At 43.1% G+C, this 22,106-nt stretch overlaps 1 protein-coding gene across 1 annotated transcript in view; it reads right to left on the minus strand.

Annotated features, from left to right (window-relative positions):
* The window catches only part of APLF (aprataxin and PNKP like factor), a 128,501-nt gene that overhangs the window by 69,302 nt on the left and 37,093 nt on the right, over nucleotides 1–22,106 (minus strand). Inside the window, exons 4-5 of the mRNA XM_075863105.1 lie at nucleotides 19,184–19,343; nucleotides 6,835–6,964 (exon numbers count right to left, since the gene is read on the minus strand). Of these exons, the coding sequence (XP_075719220.1) occupies nucleotides 6,835–6,964; nucleotides 19,184–19,343 (290 nt within the window). The remainder of the gene's footprint in view (nucleotides 1–6,834; nucleotides 6,965–19,183; nucleotides 19,344–22,106) is intronic.

Consider the following 22,106-nt stretch of genomic DNA (forward strand, 5'->3'; position numbering starts at 1 on the left):
GGATTATAAAATACTGACGAAGGTGTTGGCCAATAGATTGAATACCATTATGCCATCCATTATAGATCCGGATCAAACGGGGTTTATTAAAAGGGAGAAGTACATCAGATAACCTACATAGAACCCAAATCGTGTCTCAAATAGCCTCACGGCAAAAACAGGACTGGGCCTTGGCCTCATTGGATGCGGCCAAGGCCTTTGACTCCATTGAATGGCCATACCTACTGCATATTCTAAAAAATTTGGGCTAGGGCCAGTCTTTATACAATGGATAGGCCTCCTATATTTACATCCCAGGGCGGCCATATCCCTGAATGGGCAGCTTTCTCCATACTTCACTTTGGAAAGGGGTACCAGGCAGGGGTGCCCAATATATCCACTATTGTTTGCTCTTGCCATAGAACCCCTAGCTATCCTGATACGACAGGATGAGATATTTCGGGGTACATGCTTAAACACGGGTGAGGAACGGATTGCCTTATATGCGGACGATATGTTATTATACATGTCATATCCGGAGGAGTCGTTACACAGAGCAATGTCAATTATTGAACTATTCGGAGATTATTCTGGTCTACGTATTAACTGGGGCAAATCTTGTCTGATGTACCTCTCCCCGCTCCGGAACTCGGTGGAGGGCCAGAAGGTTTGCGAATTGCAAGTGGTATCTAAATTTAAATATTTGGGGATCCAGATAGCTAGATCAGACATGCTGAAACTGAATGTCGACCCTTTGCCTGCGATCTTCAAAGACAAATTCAAAATTTGGTCGGCTCTACCTCTCTCGGTGGCGGGCCGTATTAACCTCTTTAAAATGGTGGTTCAACCTAAGTGCTTATATGTACTGCAGCATTTATTTGTCCCCATTCCCATGACGTTTTTTAAAGAAATGGACTCTATGTTTATAAGGTTTATATGGGGGTCCTCCAGATCTAAGTTGCAATTAGCCAAACTACAACGGCCTAAAGACCTGGCAGGTATGGCTCTCACGGATCTATATGTATGTTATCTAGCGGGCCAACTTAAATATCTGGGAGCCTGGGTGTCACATGAGGAACCGGCGGGATTGGAGAGTTGTCTGGCAAAATTTCTAGGATTAAGGAAACTGTGGCCAATACTGGACCCTTTAGTGCCACTTGGCAGTAATGCCTTACCAATTCATAGGGTGGCGAAAAAGTCCTGAGCAACCGCGATGCAGGTCTCGTGGAACGGTCAGATAATGGCAGAGACCCCCTTGTGGCATAATGACACGATGGGCCAGCTGAGCTCGTCACAGGATGCTGGGTTCTGGTCTAATCTAGGTATCAACATTGTTGGGGATGTTTTTGATAATAATTTACTATTTTCTTTTACCCAGATGGAAGAGGTGTATCAGGTTCCGAGACAAGCATTTTACAAATTTCTGCAATCCAGGCACTCTTTACAGGCCCAGTTTAGAGGCAGGGACATTGATATCTCCTCATACCCTCTAATAGGCATTGTTCGATCCCAGGGACCGGGGGGGCTGATCTCCTCGATATACTCATATCTCATCCATGCCAAAGCAAGTAGGGCAGACTTCCCGGCGCTGGATAAGTTGCAGGAGCTGATCCCATCCATGGATGAGGAGTCCAGAAGTAGCCTTTTGGAATCGCATCGATTTGTATCCCCTGCCATTAATAACAAACTTATACAGCTATATATAATACATCAGAGTTATCTCACACCAATTCGACTATATAAAATGGGTAGAAGGTCTTCTCCCCAATGTCATAGACACTGGCGTAGCTATAGGGGTCGCAGCGGTCGCAATTGCGACCGGGCCCCGAAGCCAGGGGGGCCCACGGCCCCCCGCACTACATCAATAAAAAGTTACTATAGTAACTCGGGCCGCGGGCCCCTGTTACTATAATAACATACTTTAGTTACCTTCCTGGTTCCGGATGGCAGCGGAGGTCCTGACGTAAAGCGCTGTGCGCAGCGCATGACGTCACCACGCTATGCGCCGCGCACAGCATCGAGACGACAGAACTCCCGCCGCGGCCGAAGAGGAAGGTAAGGTTAGCACTGACTGGCGGGGTCCGATTCCCGGGACCCGCCAATCAACTGTTTTGAAGGGGCCGCAGCACTCGTACGAGAGCTGCTCCCCTTCATTCCTGTCACTTCATTCCGGTCACACTGTGAATCCGTTTTGGCGATTCACAGTGTGGGCGAGTAGTGAAATGAAGGGGAAGCAGCTCTCGTACGAGTGCTGCGGCCCCTTCAAAACAGCTGATTGGCGGGTTCCGGGCGACACATCAGCTATTGATGGCATATCCTGAGGATAGGCCATCAATGTTTAGAGACTGTACAACCCCTAAGCCTACGATGTAGCAGGCTTAGGGGGCCCATGAGACAGGATCACAGATTGTGTGATCCTGTCTGCTGGGCCCTGTATCTAAGCCAATCACATGGTAGGCTTAGATACATGGCCCATGCGTGATCCTGTCTGCTGGGCCCTGTATCTAAGCCAATCACATGGCCCATGTGTGATCCTGTCTGATGGGCCCTGTATATAAGCCAATCACATGGTAGGCTTAGATACATGGCCCATGCATGATCCTGTCTGATGGGCCCTGTATATAAGCCTACCACACTGTAGGTTTAGATACAGGGCCCCAGCACACAGTAATCTTATACTGTATAAGATTACTGTCTGCTGGACCCTGAATCTAAGCCTATGTTGTGGTAGGCTTAGATACAGGGTCCCACAGACAGTATCACACATGGGCCCTGTATCTAAGCCTAACACACGTGTTACTAATCATTTTTTGTGTGTTTTCTTACAGGTTCGGTAGTTGAACTACGGCGGATTCCAGGACTACTTCGATGTCGGCTTTTTTTTTTATTAATAAAATGGTTAATGAGGGTTGTGTGTTTTTTTTTTTTTTTTTCAATAAAATATTTTTTCTATGTCTTTGTGGTTTTTTTTAAACTATATTACTACCGCCTTAGTAATGGCCGCCGGCTGATTGACAGCATCCATTGCTAAGGCGGGGCTTAGTGTTAGCCGGTGCAGAGGCTAACACTAACCCCCAATATTACCCCGGTACCCACCGCCACCAGGGGTGCTGGGAAGAGACGGGTACCATCCAGTACCTGACCATCTGTAGTGATGGTCGGCCACTGGGGTGGCCGCAGGCTGGTATTATCAGGAGGGGAAAGGCTAAAAAACAGTGGCCCTTCCCACCCTGGTAATGCTGGCTGTTGCTGCTTTATTATATCTGGCTGGTTATGAAAAATGGGGGGGAACCCACATTATTTAAAAAAAAAAAATAATTGGAAAGAACGATGTGGGGTCCCCCCCAATTTTCATAACCAGCCAGATGCAACACAGCAGCAGCAGGCAGCATTACAAGGGTGGGAAGGGCCACTGTTTTTGGCCTTCCCCAGCCTAATACTACCAGCCTGCGGTCACCCCGTTGCCTGCCCGTCACTACAGATGGTCGGGTACTGGTTCGTACCCGGCTCTTCCCAGTACTCCTGGTGGCGGTGGGTACCGGGGTAATAATGGGGGTTAGTGTATCCTCTGCACCTGCTAACATTAAGCCCCGCCTTAGTAATGGAGGTTGTCAATCAGCCAGCGGCCATTACTAAGGCGGTGATAATAAAGTTAAAAAGGTACAAGGACATAGAAAAAATATTTTATTGAAATAAAAAAACACAACCCTCTTTAACCATTTTATTGAGAATTAAAAAAAACGCCGTAATTGAAGTCCTCGTATCCGAAGTCCAACAACCGAACCTGTAAAAAAACACAAACACACAAAAATAATCAGTAACACATAAAGAAGCAAAATTATTATTCTTACCTGTCCTGGGTCCAGCGCTGGAGCCGAAATGTCAGCGAGCTGGGCCCTGTATCTAATCCAATCATGTGTGATACGGTCTGCTGAGCTGTGTATCTAATCCAATCATGTGTGATACTGTCTGCTGAGCTGTGTATCTAATCCAATCATGTGTGATACTGTCTGCTGGGCCCTATATCTAATCGTATCTTGTGTGATACTGTCTGCTGGGCCACTGTATCTAATCCCATCATGTGTGGTACTGTCTGCTGAGCCACTGTATCTAATCCTATCATGTGTGATACTGTCTGCTGAGCCACTGTATCTAATCCTATTATGTGTGATACTGCCTTCTGAGCCACTGTATCTAATCCTATCATGTGTGATACTGTCTGCTGAGCCACTGTATCTAATCCTATCCATAGTTTATAGGGTCGTAGTGCTATAGATATGCTATGCTGTCTCATATACACACTTTTTTTTGGGGCGGACATGTATGTATTGGGGCTATTTCCCTGACATTTTAAGCCCTGAGGGTATGTTCACACAGCAGCGTCTGTTACGGCTGAAATTACGGTGCTGTTTTCAGGAGAAAACAGCACCGTAATTTCAGCCGTAATGGCATGTGCAGGCATCTTTCGCTGCGTCCATTACGGACGTAATTGGAGCTGTTTTTCTATGGAGTCCATGGAAAACGGCTCCATTTACGTCTGAAGAAGTGACAGGCACTTCTTTGACGCGGGCGTCTTTTTTACGCTCCGCCTTTTGACAGCGGCGCGTAAAAAAAAATGACCGTCGGCACAGAACATCGTAAGACCCATTCAAATGAATGGGCAGATGTTTGCCTATGCTATTGAGCCGCATTTTCGGATGTAATTCAATGCTAAAACGCCCGAATTACGTCCGTAAATAGGGTGTGTGAACCCAGCCTTAGTGACGCCCCCGGCTGCTAGTGCTGCATTGTTGGGTCACTTAGGAGACCCAGCGATGCAGCTGAAATCTGCGGACCGTCGGCCATGAGAAGTTTGCGGGGGGGGGGGCCCAGTAAGAATTTTTGCGTCGGGGCCCATGAGCCTTTAGCTACGCCCCTGGTCATAGATGTTTCTTTAGCCCTGCCGATTTTCAGCATATGATATGGGACTGCCCAGACATTCGCCAATTCTGGACGGAGGTTACTGCCCTGCTTGCTAGGGTGCTGTCGATCCCTGTATTGGTAGAGCCAGGTATCTGCTTATTCGGGTTGATTGAGGAGGAATTGATTTCACCACACCTTCGCACGTGTCTTCGTGAGACTCTGTTTGTGGCCCGCAAAGCAATGGCACTCAGATGGATGAATGCTCCACCCCCTACCAAAGCAATGTGGATCCAACTGGTAAACACGGCTATACCTTATGAACGTATAATGTATCTTGATAGAAACCGACCTGAAAAATTCAACTGGATCTGGGATAGTTGGTGCAACTCGGCTCTTACGTCCTACTCAGGGACGGAGCGATCAGAGGGATTCACACATGAGCATTACCGACCTAATCTGATCTAGGTGGGGTCGTGGGTAATTGATTGATCGTTATTACAGGGGGTGTTACTCTGTTTCCTTGCTCCTTTATTTGATTATTTTGGGAATACGCATATTATATTGGGACAGAAATGTAGCTGGCAAGAATTCGATAAAAGATGTATCTTTCTTTTCCTTTTTTTCTCTATTTCGTTTTGTTTTATCTCATAAAAGTGTTATGAATCTTGTTAAATATTTCAAAGCAATAATGAACAGTTTTGTATATGCCTATATTATGGACATGTCCGCTGTGCGGGGGTCCTGCAGTTTACTGTGTTAATGTATTTATATGTCTCCTTCAATAAACGGAGTTTTAAAAAAAAATAAAAATATATAAATTCAAAAGTTGCATTAAACACCATAATAATTTAAAAAAATAAAATAAAACAAAGTGTTTAAAAGGTTTACATAGCCTTTAAACAATCTATTTTAGCTGTAAGCAAAAAAAAAAAAAAAAAAGTATAGAAATTTTTTATAATATTGAAAACCTACTCGATCTTAATTGTATGTTTTCAAAATAAAGTGTAGGTTATTACAACCATGTAAGTTCACACAGGCACATAGGTCTAAGAAACTGGACAACATATCACCTTGACTGTATACCACAACTTTGGCATTCTAAGGGTATGTTCACATGGCTTATTTTCGGCAGTTTTAATCGGAAGCAGAACGCCTCCAAACATATGCCCATTGGTTTCAATGGGAAAAACGGAATGCTGTTCCAACGGGGCAATTTTTTTTTTTTTTTAAGACCACAAATACCATAATGGTATTTCAGCATTCAAAGACACAGTATTACAAAATTCAGCACAACACTGCCTATACACTCCATACCCGGATAAGCCTTATTGCCAAATATCAGTCCTCAACCCTTCAATAGTCTTGTGGCTAAATTAATACAAATCCTCCTAGTAATATTGAAAAATCAAGTAGACAGCCTTCCAAGAAAAAAATTAGGATTTTGTTCTTGTAGGGAATCAGGCTGTTTCCAAGCAGTTGCATGAAGTGACAGCACACAAGATCGACTGCTACTCCATATAAAAATGTAACCTCCACCTCATCACGGTCTCCTGTACTAGCAATTGGTGGGGGTCTCAGCAGTCAGATATCCACTGGATAAGTGAGAAATGTTACATTGTGGACAAGTGCTGGAATACCCATTAATCCTCACGGTTTTGGAATGAGATTTTCAAGAATAAACAGATGTGATGTCCACCATATAGATTATATTGAACTACAACAATTCCTAGAATCGAACAAAAGACTGAGGAGACCATCAATGCCCGCATTGAAGGTTTCTATAATGTGTACCCAGATGCACGGTATACATCCGTAATTACAGAGAATTCAGCATATGCGGATTACCAAGAAAAACCAGAGAACTGACGAATGTCTGCTACAATCACGTGAAGATCATAACAAAGATTAGATTAACCTATTTTCCACAGACTCCAGGAACAAACCAAAACCTACCTGCTGTAATAACATGGGATGGAAGAGTCTGAACTGGAAGATCTCCCTGCATCATCCAGGCGGGAAGAACACGTTTCCTTTGTCCGGGTTTTTCCACTTCTACATCATCTTTAGAGTTGCCAGCAGAGGGCTGTAATAAAGAAATGTAACGGAATAAAATCATTTGATGCAGTAGTACCCGGAATACATAAATTACATGACCACCTCTGAAAAATAAAAATCACCCGCAGTAACTAATCCTGAGTGGTACAGATCCAATCCAGGGTTTCTAGGTATATTGCATTAAATTAGTAAAGCGAAAAATACAAAAAATAAAAAATTTTGTTTTTCAAGTACTTTAAAAGAACTGATCAGTGTCCAAAATATGTGACCACCTCAACCTCAATTCCAATTGCCACCTCTTGCCTTTTACCCGCTTTTTCTGCATTCTGTACTTTTCCTAACATGCCCATTACAGATTCAGATTGGCTCCAGCAGTCAAACACCATGCCAGCATGTCCTACACTCTTTCTACAGGTTACAAATATTATATTTACAGGGACTACTAAACTGGAGATATTCCATAACTTTCAACTTTAGTTCAGCTTAACTGATGGAGCCATTCTTGAGTTCAGTCTTGCTCTAGATTACCAACCAAAACGTTCTACAAAGTCATTCAGATTTGCTGCAAATACCACTTAGACTTAAGAACAGCTGAAGCCGATTGCTGCCGTCTACAGGGGACGGTGAGGTCAGGGGCGTAACTAGGAAAGACTGGCCCCATAGCAAACTTTTGACTGGGGCCCCCCTCCTCTGGGTGTCACACAACCCCCCCCCCCCGTATATCGTGCCTTTTTTACAGCCCCCCCTGTAGATAGCGTCATACTGCCCCCTCTGTAGATAACGCCATACAGTCCCCTCTGTAGATAACGCCATACAGCCCCCTCTGTAGATAGCGCCATACAGCCCCCTCTGTAGATAGCGCCATACAGCCCCCTCTGTAGATAGCGCCATACAGCCCCCTCTGTAGATAACGCCATACAGCCCCCTCTGTAGATAGCGACATACAGTCCCCCCTGTAGATAGCACCATACAGTCCCCCCTGTAGATAGCACCATACAGCCCCCCTGTAGATAGCGCCATACAGCCCCCCCCCTGTAGATAGTGCCATACAGCCCCCCCCTGTAGATAGCGCCATACAGCCCCCCCCTGTAGATAGCGCCATAAAACCCCCCCTCTGTAGATAGCGCCATACAGCCCCCCCCTGTAGATAGCGACATACAGTCCCCCCTGTAGATAGCACCATACAGTCCCCCCTGTAGATAGCACCATACAGCCCCCCCTGTAGATAGCACCATACAGCCCCCCCCCTGTAGATAGCACCATACAGCCCCCCCCTGTAGATAGCGCCATACAGCCCCCCCCTGTAGATAGCGCCATACAGCCCCCCCCCTGTAGATAGCGCCATACAGCCCCCCCCCTGTAGATAGCGCCATACAGCCCCCCCCCTGTAGATAGCGCCATACAGCCCCCCCCCTGTAGATAGCGCCATACAGCCCCCCCCCCCCTAGAATTTTAAAAGGACTATAAATCAAAGCTTCCATCGTAGAGGCTTGAAGTTGCGCCTCTTCCTCAGCTGCCTAGAGTGTAAGCAATAGTTTAGGTAATAAAATCTCCCCATACGATTTATACATTTCCACTGGAAGCCCGTCTGTTCCCAGTGCTTTCTTGTTGGCCATTTGCTGTACTGCCAATTGCATCTTCTCCAATGTAATAGGGGAATCCAAGCAAGCCCCCGGATGTCACATGCTTCTCATGGAGCACTTCGGGGGACTTTCAGTCCCCCGGTCTCCTTATCGCTGGGGGATCCCAGCAGTTGGACCCCCAGCGATCACACATGTATCCCCTATCCTGTGGATAGGGGATACATGTGTTTTGTGGGACAAGCCCTTTAAACAGGGCAGTTGAGATTGTCGGTTTCTTGGTCCCTGGGATAGCCTGGGCAGCATGCACTTAGTGCCCTCTGTTTCGGTATGCAGTGAAGTTCGGCGTACGTTGGAGGTCCGAGGGTATACCCAGGCAAGTAGGCAGGAACTGCTAGGAAGCACTTGGGAAGGAGGCAGAGGATACATCCCTATGTTTTTTCCTAGTCTGCAAGTTCAGCAAAAGATCTGTATGTATCGTAGTAGGCAAGATGGTGCCTGATAACACTCAGCGTGGCCCGCAGTCAGAGCCTAATTCCGGCAGCAGGACTGGAAAAATAGCCGATGGCTACAGAAAAGCACTCTATGTCTTCCTAAGGCAGAAGACGGCTCCTTACTGGCATTCAATATATATATAATTTTTTTTTTAAATTAAGTTTTACCGCTCAACAGAGCTGCAAAGGAAGTCAAGCGTGTAGTTTATATGAACAATAGTTCCAGTGGGTAGAGATAGACAATCCACAAACCAGTGTAGATATAGATGGTCCTGATAGTACTAGCAGTTTCACGTGAATGCAGCCGATAAAACTAACTCTTCCACTCAGGAAATAACCTATTTCTCCAGTGTGAAAAAAAGGAGAACAATAGTGCAATACCCTTCAACACTTTGTTTGTCAAGCACATTTATTCCATACTTACAAAATAGGACAAATATTCAAGCTCATAAAATTAGGATAAAAACCATATGCGGCACAACAAACAATCTCACCCAACCTTGGGTTTCGCCCTTCCAGCTTCCTCTGGGGCATCTCTGACGTGTCTAATTAATTAGTTTAAATACCTGCTAGTAAAATTACTTAAAAACACAAATACATAAAACATATACATTCCTCTTAACAACAACATAATGTTCATCATATACATAAAAATATGAATCCACAAAAGATAAAAATACATTATAAACCTTACTGCGTTGGTACGTAAATACATAGATAAGCTGCAACATGCAAGATTCACATATTTAAGATCTAAAGACCCTCTTAGTAAAGTATTAGATTATACAATCCCTTACATTTAATTTTGTTTTTATTCAAATATCCATAGTTTACAAACGGCAAATCAGAATTCCCACCAATCGGACATAGCACTGAAATCAGCCAATTACAAATCACACACGATGACGCCAACTCATTCATAAAGACGAGGACGTAATCAATAGGGAAAGCCACTGCAAGTGAAGCAGGACAGGGAAGAACCATCTAGACAATGTAATAACTACACTCGGGGGTAAGTATTTACAACAGTCTCAAATAAAAGTGACTTTAGATCGATTGTTAGGCAGAAATCGCTATAGAAGAAACCGCTAGGAAAAATTAAAATTATTGACGGTTGACGGTCATATAAAACATAATTCTGTTGTGAGCTATAGAGCCAGGGTTTTTATATATATATCTACCATGATGGTTGAGGACAGAGAGGATCGATGGCGGGAGCTCAGCACTGAACGTCTTCTTACAACTCCGGCTAGGCCACGCCCCACCAGAGTTCGGCTGGCGTACTCTACATCAATATTTTGCGAAAATAAAATGGTACACACATTAACAAATGTGGCGCATTTTAAGATGCCTCTTTGCCATGCCACTTTTTAAGGACATTTTTCAAAACTGCCTAGGAAGGTGCAAAAGGTATATAAAAACACATAAAAATTGCCGCACGACATGTACACCATTTCTTTTTTTGCACAATTTGTGCCAGAATTCCGGTGCATTCCCCTATTGATTCCTTCTACCAGCATGCACTCTTGAGGTCTCCATGTGTTCACTGGACTGGTTTTCATATTGTAATGTTCTTTGTATTTCTGCAGTTCAGTAACATAATACATCCTGCACAAGAACCGTTTACTTCCATACAATACATTTCATTGAAGTACATTTTTAACTCCGCAAATAACATTCAAATTAAAGATAATTTGCTAACAACTTTGGATTGAACATTTATAAAGGAGTCACAATTGATATCAAAAGCTTTCATCTATCACATACTAGACAATAAAAACAAAAGCCTGGCTGCTGTTATTAGTTAGTGTTTAGTTCTATTCCATGTACACAATGAACCTTGTTCTTCAGTATGACAGCTGGATGAATATGTAAAGCAATTCATTCTGTATCTTATATCAAATAAATTTGTGACAAAACCTTAGGATACGCAATCAATGTTCACACCTGCTCTGGTCATTCCGTTTTTCTGCTCGGTCAAAGGAGCAGAACTGATGAATAACCGGAAGCGCCGCTCCATTGCACCATGGGCACCATAAGTGGCCGACGGAACCCATTGACTTTAATGGGTTACGTTGGCTTTGTCAGGGTGTCCTGGGTTTTACAGTATACAATAGCGCAGATTGCGATTTTCGAAGGAATCTGCGTTGGGGTCATCTAACGGAGCCACCAACACAGATGTTAACTAGGCCTTAGGCTAAGTTCACATGAGTTTTGTTCCACTGAAAAATATTTTTTTTTTGTTATTTCAAGATCAAGAAAAAAGGTACCTTTAAAACACGATGCAAAAGGATTATTAAAATAAACAGGATCCCACTGGGGTTTTCAACAGGACAGAAAGAAAACAGCCTGTATTTTGAAGCTGCATTCTAAGGGTATGTTTACATGCAGTGATCATAAACGTCTCAAAATACGGAGCGGTTTTCAGGCGAAACCAGCTCCTGATTTTCAGATGCTTTCGTAGCAACTCGCATTTTTTGCGGCGTATTTTACGGACGTCTCAAGTGACATGCACTTTTTTCGCGGCCGTCTTTTTACGCCTCGTGGGGACAGAACACCGTACTGTTATATCCTATTTGCATTGACTTTTTAGCAGCCTGCTATGTTATTCTTTTTGTCAAAAACCAGTTTCCATATGTATACTATTTAATATTTTTTTGAGGGGAAAGCAACACAGCTGCATGTAAGTCTATAAAGGGTGAGCGGGTAAGCAGGGAGAGGAAGCAGGAGCAGAGACAAACACATATGCTTCTGGTAAGACTTCTATGTCACCGGAGTACTGGATTCTCAGCTACTCATTATTGCTTCTCCTCTTCTATGTGTGCAGTGTATAGAAGACAGGATAGCAGTTAATATATGCTCCCTAGCTAGGAGAAAACTGAGAATTAGAGACAGAGCCTGCAGAGAGGAAAACTGCTAAAAAAATGCAGAATACAGGTCATATAATGGCCAGAAATAATATTATTCCTCATGTACACACCAACTTATTCTGAAAAGTTAGGTAACCATTCTAAAATGCATACTGTGTCCCGCTACTTCTGCACGCTTTTCTTGGAATCATACAGGACTGCAGGATCAGGTTACACAACACTGCAGAAGAATAGGCTGACCTGGATGGAGATATATATTATCTGGGCCTTACAAATTATAATACTATGAAACCTACAGTGTTTGTTTGTAACCATAGAGACTGCATAGAACGCTTATTATATTTATCTCATTTTTGGGTGGAAATACGCTTAAATACATTCCTCCCAATAAAAAAAAGATTAAATAAGTGTAGATCAACCGTATAAAGAAGGGTTGGAAACCAAATATGACAAAGTAAAAAAAAACTTTTCAGAACTTAGATTTCTCTGGTATAGAATAATGTGAAAATTTAGGATTACCGAGATAACAATTTTAATCAGACTGAGAGCAATGCCTGTTTTCATGGTGTGTTAGGATAGCCCTACAAGAAAGAGAATATAAAAGGCCATTAATAAGTGGAAGAGGAAAGGGTGAAATTGTCATCTACAGGATTATACAGTCTTCCTTTTCGTTTGATCTAATGGAAGAAGGAATGAATGTATGACCAAGAGTACAGTATACCAGCCCCAGCTTCAAGCTGCCAAATAATCAGCCATAATTCCTCTCCCTTAGGCCTCATGCACACGACCGTATTTTTTCCCACCCGTAAATACTGGCGTAAATACGGGTCCGGTGTCACACGTATTCCACCCGTTTTGCACCAGTATTTACGAACCCGTGCTCGTAAATATGGGTCCGGTGTCACACGTATTCCACCCGTATTTACGAGCACGTTTTTGGCGGCAAAATAGCACTGCACTAATCGGCAGCCCCTTCTCTCTATCAGTGCAGGATAGAGAGAAGGGACAGCCCTTTCTGTAATAAAAGTTAAAGAAATTCATACTTACCCGGCCGTTGTCTTGGTGACGCGTCCCTCTCTTCACATCCAGCCCGACATCCCTGGATGACGCGGCAGTCCATGTGACCGCTGCAGCCTGTGATTGACCTGTGATTGGCCTGTGATTGACCTGTGATGGCCTGAAACGTCATCCAGGACGTCGGGCCGGATGTCGAGAGGGACGCGTCACCAAGGCAACGGGCGGGAGACCGGACTGGAGGAAGCAGGAAGTTGTCGGTAAGTATGAACGTCTTTTATTTTTATTTTTTACAGGTTTATACTGATCGGTAGTCACTGTCCAGGGTGCTGAAAGAGTTACTGCCGATCAGTTAACTCTTTCAGCTCCCTGGACAGTGACTATTTACGGACGTCGCTTAGCAACGCTGCCGTAATGACGGGTGCACACATGTAGCCACCCGTTATTACGAGAGCTCCATAGACTTCTATGGACTGTCCGTGCCGTTATTACGGCCTGAAATAGGACATGTTCTATCTTTTTCAACGGCACGGGCACCTTCCCGTGAGAAAACGGGAAGGCACCCATCGCCAATAGAAGTCTATGAGCCCGTTATTACGGGTCGTGATTACGACCCGTAATAACGGGAGTTTTTACGGTCGTGTGCATGAGGCCTTAGATGTATGGAAAGAGAAAAAAGTCAGAGACAAGCAGAAATTGATGGAGTTGATGGAATTCCTGCGGAGGGTCAGTATGGGATAAGCGGTGTCGGAATGCACAGGCTAAGATGCAATCACTATAATTGTAAGATGGAATCCCAAATACTGTAGATGACAGGCAATAAATCACCTGCTACATGACACAAAGAAGTCAGAGCACATAAAAGTGTCGGCATCAGCATTTTCTATTTAATAACTAGTAATGTGATATCAATTCTCAGCAGCGGCACTGGCTGGGACTTGACTTATGCGATCAACCGCCGAGAAGCCGTTTCTACCACAGGTGGTCTCAACTTTCAGCATTGTGCATATATTTGCGGCGATTTACAGAATGTAACAGTCACCCAAGAAGTAAAATGATGTGTGTGACCCTTAATGGTCATCAGAAATGAAGATCCAGGGAAAGCATCATGACAAGTGTTACGACTTGTAATTGTATTATGGCAGGACTGGACATAACAGGGTTGCCATAAGGGCTGAAAAAAAATAAATCTGTTCGTGTGACTGTTTTGCTCTCTGCACTTGGTGGTAAGTGGGTGGTGGGGGGTGCCTGCTGTCATTACTGGGGAAGTGTGGAGGAGAGCTGGGGGTACAATATATACTAGCAAAGGGGAAGGGAAGGGCACTGCAGTGAGAATCAACACAATTGCTTTATGACCTCAACCTAAAAATGATAATCATAATTGAGAAAAAAAATTACAAACGTAATGAACTTTGATACAATACACAACTTGAATGGAAAAGTATTTTTTTTTATGATGAAACACAGACGAGTTTTACAACGTTCGTCTGATAGGGGTCTAAGGCTGTGTTCACATCAGCGCTGGTTTCCGTTCATGGGTTACATCAGACCTTTCCGTTGGAGGAACCCATGAACAGCAAGCCAAGCGGAAACTAAAGCTTCCGTTTGCATTCTCATTGATTTTCATGGTAATGCCTCCATTGCAAATAGTTTTAGTTTGTTTCCGCTTCGTAGGGCATGCGTTTTTTTTTGGTGAAAACAATAGCGTAGTAGACTATGCTATTGTTTCCGCTAAAGTAACGGAAACCATAAGAAAAGGAGACAATCTGAAACCTTTTTCAACGAAAGCATAACCATTAAAATTAATGATGATGCAAATGGAAGCTATGGTTTCCGTTTGCCTTTCCGTTCATGGGTTCCTTCAACAGAAAAGTATGACAGAACCCTTGAACGGTATCCAGCGCTGATGTGAACAGGTCCTAACAAAACACAATTCTAGATTATATTGATTTTGTAGAATGTATTTTAATATGTTTGTGTTTACATACACACCACAATTAACCCCTTCCTGACATTTATCGTATGGATAAGTCATGGAAAGCTAGTGCTGTTCGCATTTTGTCGAATCCATATGACAAGCGGCCGACACGGGCTCAGAAGTGCAGTTCGTGTCATCAACCCCTGATGTCAGCTGCATGTTCCAGCTGACACCCTGGGGTAATGGCGGGAACCGAAGTCAGCTTAGATCCCGCCATTAAACCCTTAAATGCAGCTGCATTTAAGGAGTTTACAGCTTATCGGCACCCCAGCAACAAAGTTGCCAGGGTGCCGTGGCTGCAATGGCAACCGGAGGCCTAATATTGGCCTCCAAAGGCTGCCTAGTACGGAAGCCGTTCAGGCCCCACCCGGAGGCGGAGCCTAAAAGCCTTCCATAGCTGCCGGAAAGATGGCGCCGACTCAGGAGCTGAGCCGGCGTCATCAACGGTGATGTCAGCTGTATATTACAGCTGACATCCACCTGTAACAGCAGGAAACGGTGCTAGCCCCGATCCCTGCCATTAACCCCTTAGATGCAGCGATCGTTGCATCTTAGAGGTTGGTGGCGGATCGGCAGCCCTGCAATGTGATTGCAGTACTTCAGACTGCTGCTATGGCAACAGGAGGCCCAACAATGGCCTCCTCCACTGCCATTACGGAAGCCAATTAGGCCCTGCCCGGAGGTGCAATGTATTAGAAGAAGAAAAAAAAACAGACAGTTGGACATTCAAGTCCCCTAGTGGGACTAGAAACAAAACAAAACAGTAAAAAATAAAAAAGTTGTAAAAAGTAAAAAAAGTTTCAAGTAATAAAATAAATCACAATCACAATAAAAGCCCTTCATCATTGAAGAAAAAAATAAATAAAACCATACATATTTGGTATTGCCTGAACTATAAAAATATTATGTTATTTATTCCATGTGGTGAACGGTGTAAAAAAAAAAACAAAAAAAAACCAAAAACATTTGAATAAAGTGATCAAAAAAAAAAACACATGTATCCAAAAATGGTACCTATAAAAACTACAGCTCGTCTCGCAAAAAACACTCCAAACAAAACCACTACCAAGCAAAATCTATGCTTCAAAAGCCAAATGGTGCTGCCTCCCTTCTGAGTGCCCTACAGCATGCCCAAACAGCAGTTTACTTTCACATATATGGCATTGCCATAACCGGTAGAAAACCTTTTAACAATTTTAGGGGTATGTGTCTCCAGTGGCACAAGCTCGGCATGACATATTTGCCAATGAAATAGCATATCTAGGGAAAAATTGAAATTTTTACTTTGCACCATCCGCAGCGCATTCATTTATGGAAAAGACCTATGGGGTGAAAATGCTCACTACACCCCTTAATAAATGCTTTGAGGGGTGTAGTTTCCAAAATGGGGTCACTTCTCAGGGGTTTCTTTTATTATTTCACATCAGAGCCCTGCAATTGTGAATCAATACTTTGTAAATCGCCAAATTAGGCCTCAACTTCACATGGCACACTTTCACTCTTGAGCCTGGTCGAATGTCCAGGCAAAAGATTAGTGCCCCATGTAGGGTGTTTCTAAAACCGGGAAACACAGCACAATAATTAGAGAGCTGTCTTGTTATAGTGGTACAAGCTGGGCACCACATATTGGCAGATCTATGGGAAAAAAAAATCCCATTTTCACTCTGCAACATTGAGTGCACACTATTTTCTGCTAAACAAATGAGGGGTCAAAATGCTCACTCCACCCCTAGATGAATTCTTCAAGGGGGTGTAGTTTCATGAATGGAGTCACTTTTGGGGAGATTCCACTGTACTGGTAGCTTAGGGGCTTTGCAAAAGGGACATGGTGCCAAGAAATCAATGCAGCAAAAACTTGTGCTCTAAAAGCCAAATGGCGCTCCTTCTCTTCTGATCCTTGCCGTATGCCCAAACAGCAGTTTATTACCACATATGGGGTATTGCCATACTCGGGAGAAGTTGCTTTACAAATGTTGGGTTCTTTTTTTCCTTTATTTGTTGAGAAAATAAAAAAATTTCAGCTAAAGCCAAGTTATTATATTCACTGCCCAATTCTAATAAAATCTATGAAACACCTGTGGGATCAAAATGCTCACCATACCCCTTGTTACAAAAAAAAAAAAAAAAGATAAGAAGATTCAAAATACATTTCTATAAAAATAAAAAAAATACAATTTGTACATTTCACCTCTACTTTTGCTTTAATTCCTGTGAAACGTTTAAAGAGACTTTCTAAATGCTGTTTTGAATACTTTGAGGGGTGAAGTTTTTTAATTGAGGTGACTTATTGGCGGTTTCTAATATTTAAGGCCCTAAAAGCCACTTCAAAACTGAACTGGTCCCTGAAAAAATAGCCTTGAAATTTTCTTGAAAACGTGAGAAATTGCTGCTAAAGTTCTAAGCCTTGTTACGTCGTAAAAAAAATTAAAGGATGTTCAAAAATACCGATGCCAATCTAAAGTAGACATATGGGGGATGTTAATTAGTAACAATTTTGTGTGGTATAACTGCCTGTCTTACAAGCAGATACATTTACATTTAGAAAAATTCAAATTTTTGCAATATTTTGTTTTTTTTCACAATTAAATACTGAATGTATCGAGCAAATTTTACCAGTAAGATAAAGTCCAATGTGTCACGAGAAAACAATCTCAAATCGCTTGGATAGGTAAAAGCATTCCAAAGTTATCACCATAAAGTGATACATGTCAGATTTGAAAAATTAGGCTCTGTAAGGAAGGTCAAAAGTGGCTAATGCGGGAAGGGGTTAATGGATCAACAGAGTGCAAGGAAATTTAAGGTGACTACTGACATACTAATTTACAATAAATCAATTGTATGAGAAACAGAATGATGGGCACTGCTTTGTCTCTTGGAGCACTATGTATTCCAGAGCCATGTGTGAACCTCCGCATGACTCATCAAAATACAACAGGTGGTGCTCTGCGGTGTAAGACGACAACATTTGTAACAAATGGATATGACAAACACTTATTATTTAGACTTAGTTTTTTACGCGGTCATGTTTTTATTGTGCTTCTAAACTTTATATCAAAACTTTCTATGTGATTCGAATTTCCCCGTGTGTGTATATAAGGGGGCGGGGTCTACTAGAACGCCGAGGCATTGACAAAATGTGGGTCTACGCGAAACGGGCGTAGGCTTGTGCTCCACATCCAATGTCCTGCTCTGCATATTAAATATTTCTAGTGAATGGTGAGTGCAGTGAATTTTTTCTTTCCTCTTTTTGTGAATTCCAATATGCAATAAGACTGTTTACATTTTTTTTCAAGCAGTATTGGTACATAAACAAAAAACAGAGTTAGGGTATGTTCACACGAGGGCGTCCGTAACGGCTGAAATTACGGGGATATTTTCGCCTGAAAACATCCCCGTAATTTCAGCCGTAACGGCATGTGCAGGCGCTTGAACGCCTTGTCAATTACGGACGTAATTGGCGCTGCTTTTCATTGGAGTCAATGAATAACGGCTCCAATTACGGCCAAAGAAGTGACAGGTCACTTCATTGACGCGGGCGTCTATTTACGCGCCGTCATTTGACAGCGGCGTGTAAATATACGCCTCTTGTGAACAGACAAACGTCTGCCCATTGCTTTCAATGGGCAGATGTTTGTCAACGCTATCGAGGCGCTATTTTCGGACGTAATTCGGGGCAAAAACGCCCGAATTACGTCCGTAATTAGTGCGTGTGAACATACCCTAATATGTCCAGGTAAGTGCGATATATGTTAGCACGTGCAGGCATCTGGACATCAGAGAGGGGATCCCTGGAAAGGAGCGGCTCCCCGCGATAGAGAAGCGGATCACGGCGCTGGCTTCCTTTTGAAAAAGGTTTTGCATTTACGAGACAACTCTTTTAAAAACCAGGTCTGCCCTATTCCCTTTACAATTCCTACAGAAGCGCACGCACCTCTGTCCTGTGAGCTGTAACTATGTGTGCATATTTTTGTTAGACAATTCCTTCACATGTAGAGTTCATGTTTGTGAATATTTTTTGCTCACTTTTTAATAAAAAACATTTAGTTTTTCACTGAAAATCTGCAGTAAATCCACAGCAAAATCCCCATGTGCCGTGGATTTCACGCTAACCATTGCAGATTTGAATATATGCCGTATGCCCTATATTTCCCACTACATTTGGATGGGGATTTGGAATACTCCATACACATGTAATGTACTGCAGATTACTGTAGATTTGCAGGGCGGAATCCAACCGCAGCCTCCGAATCGACCCTTATTTCACACAAAAAAACATTCTAGAGTTTAAAAAAAAATAAAAAAAAGGCATACCACATCATTCCAGATCTTTCCATTAGTTCTTGTGTTACTTGTTGAAGGTAGTGATGAGGGCTCATATTGTAGTGGAGATTTTGCTTTTGTTTCAGGTGTTTTTGCAGAGAAGGGAAAATCGTCTTTTAACTCATTTTCTTCATCAAGTCCTTCACTATTCCTGTAAAAATTAGAAACAAAGGCATTGCAGTTTGAACAAACCTCATATGAACAAGTGTATGGCCCTAAACAGGCGTGAGCGCCCCCTCATAACTACAAGTCTGGTTTATCATTTCAGTGCTCCTGTTAGCCAAACGGCACAAAAAATGCTTGTGCCGCTTTGGCTACTAGTACTACGGACTTGTAGCTGTAACATGCTGCCTTTCCATAGGGCCGCAAATTCAGCTGACAGATCCACTTTAAAGGGAACCTGTCAGCAGTTTTGAGGACTGCTGACAGAACTATAACGGGGAGGGTGTGGGCATTTTAAACATAATCCTTCTCTCAGTCACGCAAGTTGCATTACCGAAAAAAACTTGTTTAATTCCCCCGTCGCTCTGATCGCAAGCCGAGACTTGATGTGCACATGCTCCTGCACTGCACGCTGCAGGCCCCACTCCTATGAGTGACGGCTATAGCAGCTTTCTGATTTACCACTACAGCCATCACTCAGAGAAGAAAGGGGCACTTGCGACTACCGCGCCGAACTTCGGTTTATTGGTCATGAGAGAAAGGGTATGTTTAATATACCTTCCCCCTCTCATATATGAAACCTCAAAATTGCTGACAGGTTCCCTTTAAGTATATGCGTAATCTAAATTAACACCTTCCCGACCGCCCACTGTCTTTTGACGTCAGGCGGTGCGGGTGCTTAGTCTACAGAGACGTCTTTTGGCGGCGCTGTAGATCAGGCTGGTGAGCGCTCGTGTGAGCACTCATCCTCCAAGCAGGAGCTGTTACTAACAGCTCCTGAGCTTAGAGCAGCCTCCTGAACACAGCTGGGGTCGGCAAACATTCGGACCCCAGCTTTTTAACCCTTTGATTACTGCGGTCCGTGACCGCGGCATGATCAAAGGGAATTCCCCTCTTTGATCGCATCACCGGGATTCCAGTGATGCGATCAAACACTGGGGAATCCCTCTGCAGTCAGCACTGGGGACCTACAAAGGACCCCAGGGCTGTCTGTTCCGTTTGCCTGCTGTTCGGGCACACCATGTGCTGCCCGATCAGCAGCCTGTGTCATAGTGACACAGTGTAATGTATTAGCGTACAGAAGTATGCTAATACATTGCAAGTAAAAAATAAAGTTACAAATAAAATTTATCCCTTGATGGAATAAAAAAAAAAAAAAAAAGTAACAAAACATATAAATTAATTTAAAAAAAGTCCCAAAAAGAGTCTTTATTTTGCATTAAATATATTTTACTGCCCCTACACTAAATAAAAACAAAAACCTACACATAATAGGTATCTACACGACCGTAATAACCTGAAGAATTAATCTAATGGGTTATTTAGCGTGAAACGTGAACGGGATAAAAAACAAAAAAAAATTCAGAGAATCGCTTTTTCCTATATTCACGGCGTAAAAAACTGTGGGGGAAAAAAAATACTATTTCTCTCGCATAAAACAAGGCCTCATACAGCCACGTCAATGAAAAAATAAAAAAAGTTATGGCTGCTGAAACGCAGAGAGGCAAAAACAGAAAAGTTGAGCTGGTCATTAAGGTCTTTTCAGGCCCGGTCATTAAGGGGTTAAACCTGTACATAGAAACAACTAAGGCCTCATGCACACGACCGTAGTGTTTTTCTGGTCCGCAAATTCCAGGACCGTGTTCCGTGAAATGTCATCCGCAGTTCATCCGTATGTCCTCCGCAGTTCATCCGTATGTAATCCGCAAAATGCGGATGAAAAATAAAAAGCCTAGGTAAAACATGATGACGACAGAACTCATTCCCGGTCGTCGCCTAGCAACACTTCCGCAAATCCGCAAAACTGCGGATGACACACGGCGGTGTATCCGCAATTTCCACGGGCCCATTGACTTCTATTGGCATGTCCGCACCGCATTTGCGGCCCATAATAGGACATGTCCGTAGTTTCTGCGGCACGGATGTGCGGACATGCGGAGAGCCGTGAAAACACGGATAGTGTGTATGGGCCCATAGAAATGAATGGGTCCGCAATTTACCCGTGGATTTGCGGTTGAATTGCGGACGCAAAAACACGGTCGTGTGCATGAGGCCTAACACTCCATGTGTCAACACAAATCCTAACAGATCACCGCCACATACTTCAATGATATTATTACACCAACTTTATAAAATATCCTAAAATACTGTAATGATCGATCAAACGGAACATATAACTTTAATGAGAAGTAAACTCTACCCGTGTATTGTTAAACGGTTTTTCTTTGACCGTGGACAGTAGTTACGTATGTTGTGATTTCTTTAATTAATGGAAGTAAAACCGATTTACATAATGTTACAGGAGCTAATTGAGCATAGATTAAATGTTCTATATAATTAAGTTCCCTCATCCAGAGCTAAATCACTCGGCACGGAGGGAGTGGAAATCTCTGCTGCTCAGATTATACAAACTTGAAGTTATTAGTAAATGGTCTCTTGCAAATATTTAAATGCCTTCTTTAAAAACAGGCCAGCCGTACATTGAAAAAAAGATTTTCTTAAAGGAATATTGCCATTTCAAAACACTTCTGACATCTCATAGTAAAATGGCAGAAGGTTTGATCGGTGGGGTTCGGGATCTAAGACCCCATCAATTGCTGAAATAAAATGGCAGAAAAGCACTGCCGAGTGCTGTGACCCTTCGGCTGTGATCGGCTTTGCTCCGGTCTTTTGGGGGACACGAGCAGAGAAGTGAATGGACGTAAGTATGTTTCTCTTTAAGAGTAGTACTTGTAACAAAATCAAATATACG

Source organism: Rhinoderma darwinii, chromosome 4 (genome assembly GCF_050947455.1).
Source record: "Rhinoderma darwinii isolate aRhiDar2 chromosome 4, aRhiDar2.hap1, whole genome shotgun sequence".
Classification (NCBI taxonomy): domain Eukaryota; kingdom Metazoa; phylum Chordata; class Amphibia; order Anura; family Rhinodermatidae; genus Rhinoderma; species Rhinoderma darwinii.